The following is a 16,589-nucleotide window of genomic DNA, read 5'->3' as shown; positions in this document are numbered from 1 at the left end:
GTGAAACATACAGGCTTCTGAGGACTTGACAGAAAGGTTTTCCCTTGTGGGAGACCATAGGACCATGGCATAATCTCAGAATAAGGGAATGGCTAGTTATGACAGATGAGAAGGGATTTATGAGGGCAGAAAAGCAGAGTCCACAAAAACAAACTGGCAATTGAGCTTCTAGGATTGATTATTAGAGATGTAGTAACAAACATTTTAAGGGGATATTCTGGAAAGTGCAGAATTAAATACATTCCAGCAAAAAGATTTTCAGGTAGTGGTCCACCATCTCTGGTTAACTTTAAAAAGTCAAGAATAGTATCAAACTCCAAGAAAAGCCTTAATTATGCAAAGATAGGTGGCAAGTCTGAAGATAGGACAGAATATTTAAAAATTCTTAAAGATTAATAGGGAAAAATTAGTGAGGACATTAGCCCACAACATAAACACAAAGTTTGGCCCCATAGCAAATGAGAGTTGGAGAATTACATATGGAGGATAAAGTGAAAGATAAACAGAGATTGTATCCTCTCTGGAGAAGACTGATGCACAAACAGCATCCTGGAACTAGCTGTAAGTCAGGAATCGAAAGTGAGTGAGGAACTCAAGAAAACTACAATTACCAAGGAAGCAGTACTGAATAAATTTTTGCCCATGAGTTAACAAGTCTGTGCCATGATTTCATCGTAACATCTGAATACTTGTATCTAGTGAGATAGTTGTGGTGGTTTTCATTTTGCAAAGACTGACTGACAGATGTAGAAAAGGTTCCTGTTTGGTTAGAAAATAGCCAAAAAGAGAGAGGCAGAACGCAGGAAACTAAGCCAGTTGGCTTAAAATCTGCAATCGTGAAAAAATTAGAAGCAATAATTACAAATTACTTGTTGGGCTGAAGGGCCTGTTTCCACACTAAGTCCACACGGACCCTCCAAAGAGCAACCCACCCAGACCGATTCCCTACATTTACTCCTTCACCTAACACTACAGGCAACTTAGCATGGCCAATTCACGTAACCTGCACATTCTTGGACTGTGGGAGGAAACCGGAGCACCCAGAGGAAACCCACGCAGACACTGGAAGAATGTGCAAACTCAACACACAGTTGCCTGAGGTGGGGATTGAACCCAGGTCTCTGGCGCTGTGAGGCAGCAGTGCAAACCACTGAGCTACTGTGCCACCAAATTAATGATGTTCTAACGTGGCACTTGGATAAATTCAAGGTGATCTGGTAGAGCCAACATAATCGTTATTTTCCTTAAAATAAATTAACTAATTTATTGTATTCCTTTGAAAAAGTAAGAGAACTAGATATTTTTAGATTTCCGTCGAGTGTCACATCAAAGATTTCAGAAAATAATATCTCATGGTGGGACTAACATCCTGTCATTGATAAAAGATTGGCTTACTGACAGGAAGCAGAGGTTAGGAGCAAGTGGGTTGTTTTCAGAATGGCGGGAAGTTGCAAGTCCTGGACCAGCTGGTGTTAGGGTCTCTATTTTTTTTTTGCAATTTATATAAATGATATGTTTGAAGGGATCAAAGGTATGGTAGCTAAATTTCCTGGTAAGATAGGAAGGAAAATGAGTTGTGAAGAGGACATAAGGTGCCTACAGGGGAATATAAGATACATGAGTGGGCAAAGATCTGGCAAATAGAGTACAATGTGGAAAGGTCTGAAGTTGTCCATTTTTGTCCATTTTAAAAAGAACATATTATTTGAATGATAAGAGGATGCAGAAAGATTTTGGTGACCTAGCCAGTGAATCATAAAGTTAGTATACAGTTAAAGCAAGTAATCATGAGAATTAATAGAATTTTGCAAGGGGAATTGAATGCAAGATGGAGGTACTGCTTCAGTTACAGAAGGCATTGGTGAGACCACGTTGGGAGTAGTAATGTATATGGTATTAGTCACGATATTTATGGAAGGATGTTAATCGTTGGTAGCACTTCAGGAGTTTTAAAAGACTAATACCTAGAATGGACAGATTGCTGCATGAAGAAAGACTTGGCAATTAAGTTGTCTGTATCCTTGAGTTTAGGAGAATTGGAGATTACTTGCTTGAAACATATAAATCCTGAGGGGACATGACTACGTGGATGTTGAGAGGATGTTTCCTCTTGTGGGAGATTCTAACTAGGAGTCAAAGCTTACAAAAAAGGGGTGCCCATTTGAGAGATGGGATACTTTTGGAGGATTGAGTGTCGTTGGTATTCCCTTCAAAAGGAATGGATGTAGAATCCTGAAAATTTTTTAAGGATGACATGAGTTCTTGATTCGACACTATTGGATGAAACACTATTGGGGCATGCAGGCATGTAGACTTAAGGTTTAAAATCAGATCAGCTATGATCTTGTACGATAGAGCAGGCTTGAAGGGTCAAGTGGTCTACTGTTCATTATTTGTATGCACTTAAGTGTTGTGAATCTATGGAGTCCTTTTCTACAGAGGGCTGTCATGGCTGAGATAGACAAGTTTGTAATCACTAAGGGAAATGAGGGTTGTGGAAGAAAGGGCAGGAAAGTGGAGTTGAGGACTATCAGAATAGCAGAACAGCAGAACATGCTCTCATTGAATAGCAGAACAGATTGGATGGAGTGATTGGTCTGCTCTGCTTTAACATCTTGTCTTAAGTCAGACCTTTCTTACAGTACAGACCTCCAATTAGTTTGAATTTGCCTAACTGGCAAATATATAATATAATATTTATTCACTTAAATATTATAAATGCAGTAAGATGTTAGTTAATTTTTTTAAATTGCTTCCAATTTCTTCAGCAAATTTAGAGCCAGCGTTAAAGTTGTCTAAATCTCTAGAACGCTTCAAAGAAGACAGTTCTGAGGCTTCCAGCCAGGAAGAAGGTACATGACTTTACACCTTGCGCTCAATGTGCTTCTTAATCCTTAGAGTGCACTTTGTTTAGGAAAATATAAAATGCAGAATTACTGGAATTTGTGTAGACACTTTTCAGTGTACTGAAAGGATTACCTAACATGGGGAACTTAATGTCTCCAAACGATTGTGACAACGCTAACCTTGTTCATGGTGAATAATTTAGGGGAGAAGCTCAGCAAAGCTGACAGCTCTTCTCTCAATTGGGTTGTCCAGCCCTTGGCATGAAAAACAATATTGGGTATGAGCACAGCTACCTGAAATGTTAATTTTTCAGTTAATTAGTATTTGTTTCTATAATATATAAAAAAATCACTTTATAAAAGCCTTTTCAAAGAACTGAAACGTAGACCTGAACTTGAGACAAGAGAAGCTCTTTATCTACTCTTTCCTCATCCATTACCATGTCCTCACTGCCAATCCTCAATGTTTCAGTTAATATGGGTGCTTCACTTAGAAATTTCAAAAAGAATTAAATGCATGCATTTAGCTACATGGGGGTTGTCAGGCAAGTTAACAGGGTACTTCATTAATAGGCGGCAGTGTTGTTGTATGCAGGTCACTGGAACATGCTTTTCAAACTGGGGGAAAAGAGAGGTGCAAATTGGCCTTAAGGGCTGCTTTTATGATGGTATGATGGATACTTTATAACAATGACTCTTGATGTGTTTCCAGATGGACAACAGTTGATTCATCAGAAGAAAAATATGGGGAAATCAATAGGCTGCAGGCAAGTCTGTCTAGATTTTCTTCTGATGTTGACTTAGAAGAATGTTTATGCTTAAGAATGATCTCCATTCTGGTTGCTGAGCAATTCTGAAGTTTTGAGAAGTCTTTTTGAAAGTGTGCATTGGATTTTGGTTTAATTTAGCAATACTAAAATTTACGTTATCACTTCACGCCTCAGGATGAAATTGCTTGCAAAATTGATCTTTGGCATTTACTGTTTGTGAATTTAAATTCTATGACTAAGCTCAGCTGAGTGAAGCCTTGCTTCCAATTATTACAACCCGCTGGGTCTTTTCGGATGTATTCAAATGGCTCCCAGGAGAGTCAGTGTTTTCTTTTTAGTTTCATTAATTCAGTAGAAATTCAATACAAAGGGAAGAATAACTTGAGGTCTAATTTTTAAAGTCAGACTCTATTCTTCATTTATGGTTTGTACCTCCACTGTCCAGTGCACTGTATTAAAGGTTTTACCATCGCAACATTTAAGGGATATTTAGGTGATTACTTGAAATGCCACTACATAAAAGGCAGTTGGCCAGGTGAGGAAAATGGGGCTAGGGTAAATTGGTGCCTGATGACTGGCAAGGGCACGATGGGTAGAAGGGTTTCTTTCCAAGCTGTAAAAGTCTGACACAACCCTGACGGTAGACCATATTTACAAATCAGTTAATTTTTTGTTTTGCTTTCCTGAACACTCTGCTTCTCTTTACAGTGGCTCTGGTACAAAATCTCAAGGGATTGGTGTGAGCTTACAGCACTCTGAACAGAATGGTATACTGGACTGGAAGAAAAGGAACTATAGTACAAAGCACAGTACCGACCACTGTACAGCTGTGATGGCACATGTGGGTGTGAAATGTTGCCTTAACATATATTAGTAGTTGTTCGAACGCGTGCAAAACTCTAGAAAGCCAGCCTTGTATCATCTTAACTCCACAATTTACTGTTGAACAGTTTTGAAGTTTTTTTTTCCTATAGTGATGAGATTAATAAAGCCAGCACTTATTTCCCAATCTAATATGCAGTCAATAAGATGGTGGTGAGCTCTTGCCCTAAACTGCTGAAACCCATGTGGTGTGTATGTAGCATAATGCTATTAGAAAGGGAATTCTAGGATTTTGGCCAGCTGAAAAAATTGCAATATATTTGCAGTCCAGGCTAGTGAGAGACTCTGAGGGGATCTTCAAGGTGAATGCATTTCCTTGTGCTTGATGCCCTTGTCTTTAAATACTGGAGGTGGCAGCCATTGAACTGTTTTTAAAGCAGCCTTGACGCATTGCATTCCATACGTAGTATACATTGCGGAGGAGACAAAAGAGTGAATTTCTGAAGCGATTGTCTAAGTAGGTTGTTTTGTCTTGTGTATTGCTGACAATGGAAGTATGCCATTGCACTTCTGATTTGTATATGGTGGACAGGCTTTGTGAAGTTAGGTTCGCAGTTGAAGTGCTTTTGTCTCCCCTGAGGAGAACAGTTATTTGAGCTCTAGAGTCAAAGTGCGGGTTGGTTGACATGAGCTGCAGAAGTCATCATTGAGTAACTTGTGACTTTAGTCTTCTAATGTCCCACCTTGGCGACCTAATCAGACAAAGTTAAGAAAGAGTACTTATTGAATTAACTCCTCATCTGCAGCACAAAGACTTTCTGACAAATCACCATATTTGTACAAGTTTGGAATTATGTTGCCGTTCCTTTTGCTGAATCAACATCCTAATATATGCTACCTATCACATTGTGGGTGTACCTACACCAAATGGACTGCAATGGTTCAAGAAGGCAGCTCCCCACTATCTCAAGGGCAACTAATGATAGGGAATGAATGTTGGCCCAGCTAGTGATCCCCATGTCCTGTGAGTGAATGTTTTTTAATAAAACCTTCCCTTGAAGCAGTTTGGTTGCAATGGTTTGAATTTTGGTTGATTGGAAATATCAAACTTGTACTGTGACTTGTCTTAAATAAATTTCTTAACTTCCCTTGTCTCTTGTGCCACCTTGCAAGCTTGTTTGAGGTTGGGCCAAGTTTATTTGAATGTATAGTTTTCACCCTCCGACAAACTGTTCTGCCTCCCTTAACATAAGGTGTAGGAACTGAAACAGACCATCCAGCCCATTGAGTATGCAGCATCTGCTCTACTTTTAATTGAGATCTTGGCTGATTCTTGTTTTCTCCCAATAAACCTTGATTTTCTTACTGATTTTAAAGAAGTCTGTTTGTATCCACTTGATTTCCTGTCCTCAGCAGCTTTCTGTGGTAAAGAATGCCACAGATTTGCAACCCTCTAAAGAAAATCCTCTTCATCTCTGAACCAACTGGGCAACTCTTTCACTCTTGAAGATGCCCTCTGGTCCTAAACTCTACCACAAAGGAAAACAGCCTCCCCAACTATACCCTATCAAGTCCCTAAGAACTTTTAAAAATTTTTTTTTTAAATTCAGTGATGAGATGTAGTTGTCAACTGACTCAACCTCTCTTCCTAAAATCACTCCTTACCCAGGTTCAATTAGCAAGCCCTCTCTGAACTGCCTCCAATGCCAGTAAATCTTTCCTTAGTTAAGGGACCCAAAACTTAATACTATTCCAGTACAGTCTTACTAGTGCCTTGTATAATCTTGGCAGAATGTTTCTATTTTACACCCGATTGGCTCTGATTTCGATAAGTTGTAGGCGAACGCTTAGTGACTTGAGCTCAAAGATTCCCAAATCCCTCTTGTAGCTTTATTTTTCTCCATTTAAATAATATTCAGCTCCTCTATTCTTCTTGTCAAAGTGTATAATCTCTCATTTTCTCACAATGTATTCCAGGTGCCAGGTTTTTGCTTACTCAACCTGGTTCTTTTGCACTCTGGATTCTGTCATCTCAACTACCTGCTTTCCCACTTATTTTTGTCTTCTGCAAATTTAGCTATAGTACATTTACTTTCTCCTCTCTCAATACATTATATAAACTGCTTTCAATTAGTTGGCTAATTCTCTGCCCATGCTAACATACTACCTGTAATAGTGTGTTCTTGTCTTGAGTTGACCTAAATGCTGTACCTTCTCAAAAGCCTTCTGGAAATCCAAATATATTACATCATCTTATTTATCCTGCTTATCACCTCAAAGAATTCTAACAAACTTGGCATGATTGCTCCTTAAGTCGTGCTGACCCTGCTTGAGTATGTGCTGTGTTTCTAAATGTTCCAACATTACATTCTTTTATAATCTGATATTATCCGAATAACAGGTGCTAAGCTAAGTAGCCTAGAATTAGTCTTATACTGCCTTTTATTTGAGTAAAGATGTTACATCTAGCAGTTTTCCCAATCCTTAGGCACTTTTCCACATTCTAAGGGTTAGTGGATAATTGCTAGCAGTATACCTGGCTGTGCAGCTTCTAATGTATACAATCATCAGGTCCAGGGGACTTATTGGTCTTCACTCTATTTGTTTCCTGATTGTATTTTCTCTAGTGATAGTTATTTCATTTGTTTTCATCCCCCACACCCCCTCTTTTTGCGGCTCGATTGCTTCTTTTGGAATACTGTTAGTGTCTTCTGACCATGTCATGCTGTGGTTTATGACATCACACTGCCACTGGCTTCATTGCAGATGGGCCTTTCAGCCCCTGATGTTTTTTCCCCTTCCCACTCCTCTCTTTCTGGTGTGTTTCCTCTTTGTGCTGTGGTGCCCCTTGGCATTGAATTCCCACTTAAATTTTCAGTTTGTTTAATTGACCCTTCTCTCTCTCTCAGCTGATGTTTCCTTCACACTCTGCACCTTACAATGTGTGCAAAAAATCCTCCTTACCAATGCTGATATTTCAGGCACTATCCAGTGCTGCCAATAATGATGGGAAATATAGCTTGTAATTACACTTTTAATCTTGTCTAAGATCATCCATCACATGTGAACAGGTACTTCTGGTTTCCAGTGGCACTTTCATCCTGAAACATTCACTGCACAAAAATGTGTGGGCATTTGCTACAACTGTATCCAGAGCAGGTTCTCCTAGCATCTGTACCACTGCTGCTTAAAGGCTTAAATCGGTAAAGGGCAATACTATATCTCAAGCTGTATAATAGTGAAGCTGGCCTCTCTGCCTGAGGCTTAAATGCAAGTATGCTGCTGCTATTTATTTTTCACTTGAAGGCACCGGTTGTCACCCTTTAAAAGGGACAATCATGTGTTCCTACTGAATATCTTGTGCACAAACAAATCTGGTCTGGACTTATTTTGGGGCATATATGAGCATTAATGTTGCACTTCAAACATAGAACTAAATTTATTAGTGTTGATAGGGTCAAAAGCGAGAACTGAAAATTTGACTTTCTTGAATGCTGAAAACTGTACCCAGAAATTTAAATGAATAAATTTGGTGCAGTATTGCCTCAATCTCTGCCTTGAATAGGTTGCAACATGGAACTTGTTGAAGCTGTTTTTTTCATTCCTCCAGTTTATATTGCTTACTGCTGACCAGTAAAATAACTGAGTGATGGTTTCGCTTGAGTGATGGTTCAATAATAGAAGTGATAGTCATGTTGGCACTGAGTGAGAAATCTTCAAGAATTTAACAGTCTAGAACCTTGATTGTTACAACATGTCTTTGATAGGTGAGAAATGTCCTCAAACTGTGAACCAGGATTTTATATTAGTTTACCAAAAGTGATGATTCATGTCTGTCTTGTGAAGAAAAGCCTAAAGAGGGAGTCTGAAAACCCCAGTTTTGAAGTTAAGTAGGTGCAATCAATAAGTGTTTACGCATAAAGCCCCAGGTGCCTCTGCACTGGCTTTTATATTGTCATTTAGTTAATCATCCTGCTGTTCTACATTGCATTAAATAATGCAATGGCTTCATCAAACTGTTATCTATGGAATGTTTGATAACTTCTGTAAATTTGAATGGCATCCATTATTTAGTCTAAACCGATGCCAGCTTGGAATAATAGAAAATGGAGTACATTGAATTTCAATTAGATCATCTTGTGCCTCAGTTGTTGCTACTGATATTGTACTTGCCATGTTTCCAGATGTTCAAATGGATTCTGATCATACATTTCCCCTCAATTAATTGTAGTGTTTATCAGAAGATAAAAGAAGTACTTCATCATCTGGGAGTAAGAAGCTGAACACTCAGTCAGACATGTATGTATTATGGAAAGGGTAAAGTTTTTTTTTGTGTAAAGTAACTGTAAGGAAGGTAAAGCATTGAAATTCCTGAACATGAATAAGTTGGGATAAGAAGTAAGTCTTTGAGAGAGGATGGGAAGGCAAGCAGTAGATGCGAGAACTGGCATTGGTGCCCTTTGGAGGGTGAAATTATTATTTATTTCCAGTTATTCATTTAACCTGATAGAGTTGGAACAATGAATCAACCTTGCCTGCGCTACCCAAAATATTCATAAACGACTTCTAATGCACTCACTGTTGTTTATACTTCGTGTCCAATAATTGATGAGGTTCCATCATTGGATGGCATTTGTGAAATAATCCTGAATGTAAGAATTATGCTGACAATCAATTTAAGATTCAGTGAAACTCCTCTATGGTGGCATGATTGCATGTACTGTAAGCTACACGTTACTATGCAAGGCCTTTCTCTTCAATCTTTAATTCTTACACTTGATTATTTCATGAGTACCGTCCAATCATGGGACTAAATCAATTATTGGACAGTATAAGCACAAAGGTGGGTGAATTAGAAGCTGTTTTCAAATACTTTTGGGTAGTGCAGGCAAGTTTCATTCAATCGCTGTCCCAACTCTTATCAAACTGGATGAATAACCATGGTTTCTTGGGGTATTTTTACTCTCCAACCGAGGGACACCAGTCAGTTCTTGCAACCCCATCTACTGTATACCTTTCCAATATGCTGAACTAAAGAACATGTACACATTGCACTTTTTTCAACTTAACACAATAGAGGATACATAGTGTCTCATTCATTACTCCTGGTCAAGGCATTGCTCTGAGAAATCAGCCTGCCCAATTTAAATCTAAACAAAGCTTAGCAGTAAGCTATCTGCCTCTAACTGGCGCATTTGCCTTGCAATACCTCTGATTCAGCATTTGCTTGCCAACTAGTTGGTGCTTTCATCCAATACAGTCTGCAATGATACACCCCTTGAGATGCCCAAGAATACCAAATGTTGTGATGAATGTTGGATGAGAAACTTTGAAATATATTTTTATGTTGTCATTGAATACATTCTTTGGACTTCCTGTTATACACAGGCAAAAACTAAGATTTGAGTTGGAAGAAAAAGGAATAATTAACGTTTGTGATCCATCCCTAATTGTTTTACTTTCTCTTATTTAGCAACAACAAAAACAAGGTTGATCGAGGGAGTCATAGGGCTCCTGTCGGCAATGGTATCCTTAGAATTCCACCTGTACAGCATGTGTGGGCTGTGCCAGGGAAAGGTAAGGACTTTTATCTTTTTGCATCATTTCCTAAATAGCATATGGCTATTAATGTGCTATTACTAGTCCATTTCTACCAAGAATAGAGATTGTGGTCGGTGTTAAAAATCATAGGTGAGGGGATTGCAACATTTTGCTGGCAGTTTTTTTTAAAACCAGAAAAGTGCTTTAAAGAGTATAGGTTAGATTGGTGGCATTGTCGGTGAGCGAGTGAGGTGGGGGAACGCCTAGTTGAGTGACCAAGTCAGGGGGCCTGTGGCAGCTTCATTCTTCACTTCAGAATCATAATCGGAAATTGTTTGGGATATAATTGTAGGCTAATACAAACTTTAGAGAGCTGAACTGTCATCAATAATATTGCACTCCACCTTCATTACGTGATGTCAAGTAGCCTCAGAAGACCTATGTTGTGCTTTACAACAAGCAATATGGGGAGAGATTGTCCCTTAACTGTGTCAATGGAACAGAAATGTATTTTTCAGTACCGTGACTTAGGATTGAGAGGAGTATGTGCTGAGGGTGGGGCATATGTCCTAGGTTTTATGTTGACAATAGATAGGGAGGGTGTTGGCAAAATGCAATTCTGTCGTACGTGACTGGAAAGTAGAAGGAAGTTATACTGTTAGATTTTGAGGGAAGTTGACTTGGAGACAAGAATAGTAAAAATGGGGGTCAGTCTTAATTTGTACATATATACTTAGGGGAGAAAAGAGTATTCTTTGTGATTTCATAGAGGAGAGGTATGTTGCATGCTAATTTAGAATCACCTGAAAATGTTTTGAAATTAAACAATGTTTTAGCATGATAGCTAAATAGTTATAAGGCATGATACTGCATGCCTTATAGGGAAGTCTCTTGATCAAGATGACTTTCTTGGGCAAGATATTTCTACAAGTCAGAGGATATTACTATTTTTTTCAAAGCATTTTGGGTAACTGTTAGCTTAGAATGAATTTTAGCCGATATAGAGATGTGATCAAGGGGCAGCGTTTCCATTTCTAAAAGTATGGAAACCAAGTGTCATTATTGCTGGAAAGCTGAAATAGGAAATTTTACTCTGCTCAAACTGCAAGGTATGGTGCCTAAACTGAATATTTATGGTACTGTTCTGTTTTGTTTCTAATGAATATTTACGTGGAGATCATGTTTGGAACATTAATCCAAAGTTCTTCACTGCCATTATACAGGTTTGGAAATGTGTGCTGATGTTGGTCACGTTCACCTGTAGAGATTTGCTTTGGTTGTGCACTGAATTCCTTGAGCACAAAATAATGAGTCTTCCAAAAGAATCTTTTGTTATTCTGCATGAGGTGAAAGAATTTTCAGACAAATTAGGCTCATTTTTTTTCCCCTTCTAAGGAAGTAAAAGTTGACAATTATTTTGGAACCCATAAATATCAGAAGTGCTTCACAGGAGCATAATTTGATAAATTCATAACCCTGTAGTTTCATTAAAATTCGTTACTTGAGAAACTAGTAGGAATTCACTTTTAAGCTATTGACAAGGTGGTTGCATGGGTTTTAGTTTGCCCAAAATCCTGTTGATTCAGGGACTGTTCTGTTGGTTTGGGATATAACAAATGTAACTTTTTTACTTACAATGGGAGGGCTACTGAAAGCTGGAAACTTTAGATCTGTTGGATTTGAAGTGGTAATGTTCTGTGGATCATGGGGAACTGCCAAGTGTATTTGGATTTCCAGAGGCTTTTGATAAGATTGGTGAAGGGAACCAGTACTGGGATTGGTACTGGATCTCAACTGTTTAAAACTTGTACAACAATGAAAGATTTGGTGGCTAAAAGGTAGATAGGAAAATAAGTTGTGAAGAGGACATGAGGCTACAAAGGAAAATAGATTAGTTAATTGAGTGAGTGAGCAAAGATCTGGCAAACAGATTATGTGGGGAAGTGTGGAATCGACCATTCTGGAAGGACAGAAAAAACTATCTGATAAAACTTTGCAGACCTCCTTGAGATGCACAGGAATCTGTGTCCGTGTATGTGAATTCAAAATAGTTATTATGCATGTTTCACAAGTAATTAGGAAGCTAATTGAATGTTAGAATTTTTTCCTGAGAGGATTGAATATAAAAATGGGGAGATTAAGTTGATGGTGGGGTATTCAGTGGTGGTCATTTGAAGCAGCTGAAGATAGTCGATCATAGGACAGTAGTCTGGGGAGTTCCTGTAGAGATGTCCTGGAGCTTAAATGACTGGCCACCAACAACCATGACATCTTCCCATGTGCCACGTGTAACTCCAAACAATGGAGACTTTTCCTCCTGATTCCCTTGATTTCAGTTTTGCTAGGACTCCTTGATGCCACACTGGATTGAATGCAGCTTTGATGTTAAGGCCTGTCACACTCTCCTCACCTCACCTTTGGAATTTAGCTCTTTTGTCCATATTTTGAACCAAGGCTGTAATGAGGTCAGCAGCTGAGTGGCTGTGGTGGAACTCAAGCTGGGCATCATCCCGCAGGTGCTGCTTGATAGTATTATTGATTACACTTTGTATCACTTTAGTGATTTAAGTAAACTGATGCGGCAGTAATTGACTGGGTTGGATTTGTCTTGTTTTTCAGCTGCAGGACTTAACAGGGCAATTTTCCACATTGTCAGGTTGATGCCTGCGCTAAAACTACTAAAATATCTTGGTGAGTGGAGGGGCAAGTTCTGGAACCCATGCCTTGAATGCTATTGGCAGTCTCGTCAGGACCTGTAGCCTTTACAGTATCTATTGTCTCCAAATGTCTTTTGATATGATGTGGAGTGAATTGAATTAGCTGAAGACTGTTATCTGTAATACCCGTGACCACTGGAGGAGTCAGAGTCATAGACCCGTCCAACCTGTCCATACCGACCAGACATCCCAAACCAATCTAGTCCCACCTGCCAGCACCCAGCCCATACCCATCCAAATGCCTCTTAAATGTTGCAATTGTACCAGCCTCCACCACTTCCTCTGGCAGTTGGTATTTCTGGCTGAAGATTGCTGCAAATACTTCAGTCTTATCTTTTGCACTGATGTGGTGGGCTCTTCGATCATTGTGGATGGGGATATTTATGGGGCCACCTCCGGTGAGTTGTTTAATCGACCACCATCATTCGCGAGTGGCTGTGGCAGGACTGCAGAGCTTGAATCTGATCTGTTGGATATGGGCTTACTTAACTGTATCACTTGCTGCTCATGCTGTTTGGTATGCAGCTAGTCCAGTTTGGTAGCTTCACCAGGTTGACACTTCATCTTTAGGGATTAGATTAGATTCCCTACAGGTGCTTCAGCCCAGCAAGTCCACACCGATCCTCCAAAGAGTAACCCACTTACCCTGACTAATGCACCTAATGCTATGGGTAATTTAGCTTGGCCAATCCACCTGACCTGCACATCTTTGGACTGTGGGAGGAAACCGGAACACCCGGAGGAAACCCACGCGCAGACGAGGAGAATGTGCAAACTCCACACAGATAGTTACCCAAGGCTGGAATCGAACCGGGTCCCTGGTGCTGAGAGGCTGCAGTGCTAGCCATGCTGCTACTTCTGGCATGTCCTTCTGCATACTCCATTGAACCAGGGTTGATCCCCTGGCTTGATAGTGATTGAGTGGGAGATGAGCTGGGCTATGAGCTAGCAGAATCTCACACCTTTACAATCTGCAGTTGATGGCCCGTATTGCCTCATGGATGCCCAGACTTGAGTTGCTAGATCTGGTTGAAGTCTGCCCCGTTTAAAATGGTAATAAACCACGCAACATAATGGAGGTTACTGTCCATATGAAGGCAGGACTTTGTCTCCAAGAGCTGCAGTCTTAACAATGCTGTCATGATCAGCTGCATCTGCTGACTGTGGATGAGAACAGGTATGTCTTTCCCTCTTGTTGGCTTCCTCATTACCTGCTGACCTTATATTGAAATCTCCCCAAGTACAATACATTTTGGTGGCCTTGCCATCCTCAGTGTTTCCTCCAAGTGTTGCTCAACATGGAGTGCAATACATCAACCAAGGGAGGACTGTACGTGGTAATCAACAGGAGGCTTCCTTGCCCATGTTTAACCTGAATCCACAAAACTTCACGTGGTCTAGAGTCAGGACTCCCATGGCAATTCCCTCCTGGTGCACCACCACCTCTGGTCTGTCCTTTCAGTGAGACAGGACATATCCACGGATGGTGTGTAAGATATTAAGATATGGTTCTGAGAGTAGGACTGTAAGGCTGTTGGGTGACTGGTCTGTGAGACAGCTCCCTCATTTTCCCTCTTTTTTTTTTTTTTTCCCCCTTCCTTTTCCCTCCCCAAAAGATGTCAGTGTTGACAGGGAAGAATTAACAAACTTATTCACTTTTATTTAAAGAAAGCTTGAGACTGAGATGCAAACATCTGCCTGATGATTGACTTCAAGAGAAAGATCTGAATTTTTGTTCCCTTGCTATTCCCTATGTGTTCATTTGGCTTGGCTAAATTAATTAATTAGCTTCTCTGGTTTGAGATTACATTGGATTGTTGGTCAGAAGGTGGTATGTAATCACTGACTGGTGAGGGGTGGTGCTGGAAACAGAGCAGGGTCACAAGGGTGATGATGTGAGATTGGTTGATCTTTGTTCTGGAAGAAGAGATCTGTACTGATTTTATACAGTGCTGCAAAGGCTTATGGAACCAGCCCTTTTTGTCTCTTGCATGTCCAGTTTCCTAGCGTTTAAAGTAGAACATTGAATATACAGCACAGGAATGTGCCTTTCGGCCCATGATGTGCTGAACATGATGCCAAATTAAACGAATACCTTCTGCATGCCCTTGGTCCATATCCCTCCATTCCTTCATATTCATGAGCTTATTTAAAAGTCCCTTAAACAACCTATCGTATCTGCCTCCACCATCATGCCTGGCAGCATGTTCTAGGCTCCTGCGACACTTTTTTTAAAAAAAAAAAACCTCACCTTCATCTCCTTTGAACTTTCCCCTCACCTTAAATGTGTGTCCCCTAGTACTAAATATTTCAACTCTTGGAGGGGCGGGGAGTGTGACTGTCAAATCTATCTATGCATCTCAAAGTTTTATAGACATGTATCAAGGCTCCCCCTGTCTCTGCTACTCCAGAGGAAAAACCTGGGTTTTTCTTACCTTCCTTTTTAGCTCCTACCTGCTAATCCAGGCAGCATGCTGGTAAACTTCTTCTGTGCCCTCTCCAAAGCATCCACATCTTCCTGTAATGTAGTGACCAGAATTGAACGCAGTATTGTGTGACCTAACCAAGATCTTAAAGCTGCAACTTGTCATCCGGACACTTGTACTCGGTTCCCCAAGTCCCCATGTCATATGCTGCCTTTCCCTCCCTATCTACTTGAGTGGCTGCTTTCCGGCAGCTATGGATTGAACCCCAAGATCCCTTTGTACATCAGTGCTATTCAGGATCCTGCCATTAACTGTATACTTTCCTTTAACATTTGATCTCCCAAAGTGCAACACATCACAATTGCCCAGATTAAACTCCTCCTATTTCTCTGCCCACATCTGTTCCTGTATCCTTTGGCAATCTTCACTGTCTACATCTCCACTGATGTTTTGTATCATCTGCAAACTTACTAACCTATCCATCTATGTTTTTATCCAAGTCATTTAAATATATTACAAACAGAGGTCCCCGTGCAGAACACCACTAATCTCAGACCTCCAGCCAGAAAAGCGCCCTTCTGCCACTACCCTTTGTCTTCTATAGGCAAGCCAGTTCTGAATCCTAGTGACTGTGGATCCCATGTATCTTAATCTTCTGGATGAGCTTACCATGAGGGACCTTATTGAAAGCCTTACTAAAATCCTTGGAGACGACATACACCGTTCTAAACTCATCGATCACCTTTTTTCCCTCCAAATTCAATCAAGTTAGTAAGACATGACCTGCCCCCACACAGCCATGCTGACTGTCCCTAATTAGGCCATGCTTTTCCAAATGCCCATAAATCCTATTCCTATAATTCTCTCCAATGGCTTCCCAACTACTGAGACTCACCAGTCTATGGATTCCTGGATTATCCCTGTTTCCCTTCTTGAACAGAGGAACCATTTGAGCTACTCGCCAGTCCCCCAGGATCCCCCTCCATTGGCTGGGGTTACAAAGATTTTGGTCAAGGCCTCAAATCATCTGTTTTGCCCACTCAAATAACCAGGGGCAGATACTATCGGGCCCTGGGGACTTATCCTTGTTAATGTTCCTCAAGAGACCCAACACCACTTACTTCTCTATCTCAATGCCCCACCATATTAGCGTGCTCCACACAAATCTCACTATCCTCCATATCCTCCTCCTGGGTGAATACAGATGCAAAGTTTTTTTAAAAATATAGGGATATACAGCCTCTTTAACCTTTAAATTACTGACTTGTCTCATGAATGGATTAGTTGCCTGTTACAACCCTATTAAACCAAAAGTGGGCTGATTTGAGTTCAGTTTGAATTTGTTCTGAAAATTTAAACTTTAACGAGAACCACACTTTTTAAGGGCTAAATTTGCACTGATTAAGTTCTGCAGTTGACTTGGTAGGGACATCTGCCAAAATCAATTCAAGGGTGAAGTTTAAAATT

General features: G+C 40.2%; 1 protein-coding gene across 1 annotated transcript in view; it reads left to right on the top strand.

Annotated features, from left to right (window-relative positions):
* The window catches only part of LOC122564547 (zinc finger CCHC domain-containing protein 2-like), a 66,306-nt gene that overhangs the window by 38,466 nt on the left and 11,251 nt on the right, over positions 1 to 16,589 (top strand). Inside the window, exons 7-11 of the mRNA XM_043719603.1 lie at positions 2,769 to 2,852; positions 3,559 to 3,613; positions 4,325 to 4,457; positions 8,670 to 8,737; positions 9,912 to 10,015. Coding sequence (XP_043575538.1) covers positions 2,769 to 2,852; positions 3,559 to 3,613; positions 4,325 to 4,457; positions 8,670 to 8,737; positions 9,912 to 10,015 — 444 coding nt within the window. The remainder of the gene's footprint in view (positions 1 to 2,768; positions 2,853 to 3,558; positions 3,614 to 4,324; positions 4,458 to 8,669; positions 8,738 to 9,911; positions 10,016 to 16,589) is intronic.

This window comes from Chiloscyllium plagiosum, chromosome 29 (genome assembly GCF_004010195.1).
Source record: "Chiloscyllium plagiosum isolate BGI_BamShark_2017 chromosome 29, ASM401019v2, whole genome shotgun sequence".
In the NCBI taxonomy this organism is placed as follows: Eukaryota; Metazoa; Chordata; class Chondrichthyes; order Orectolobiformes; family Hemiscylliidae; genus Chiloscyllium; species Chiloscyllium plagiosum.
The sequence above is the reverse complement of the archived record's forward strand: the minus strand, read 5'-3'. Positions and strand labels throughout refer to the sequence as shown.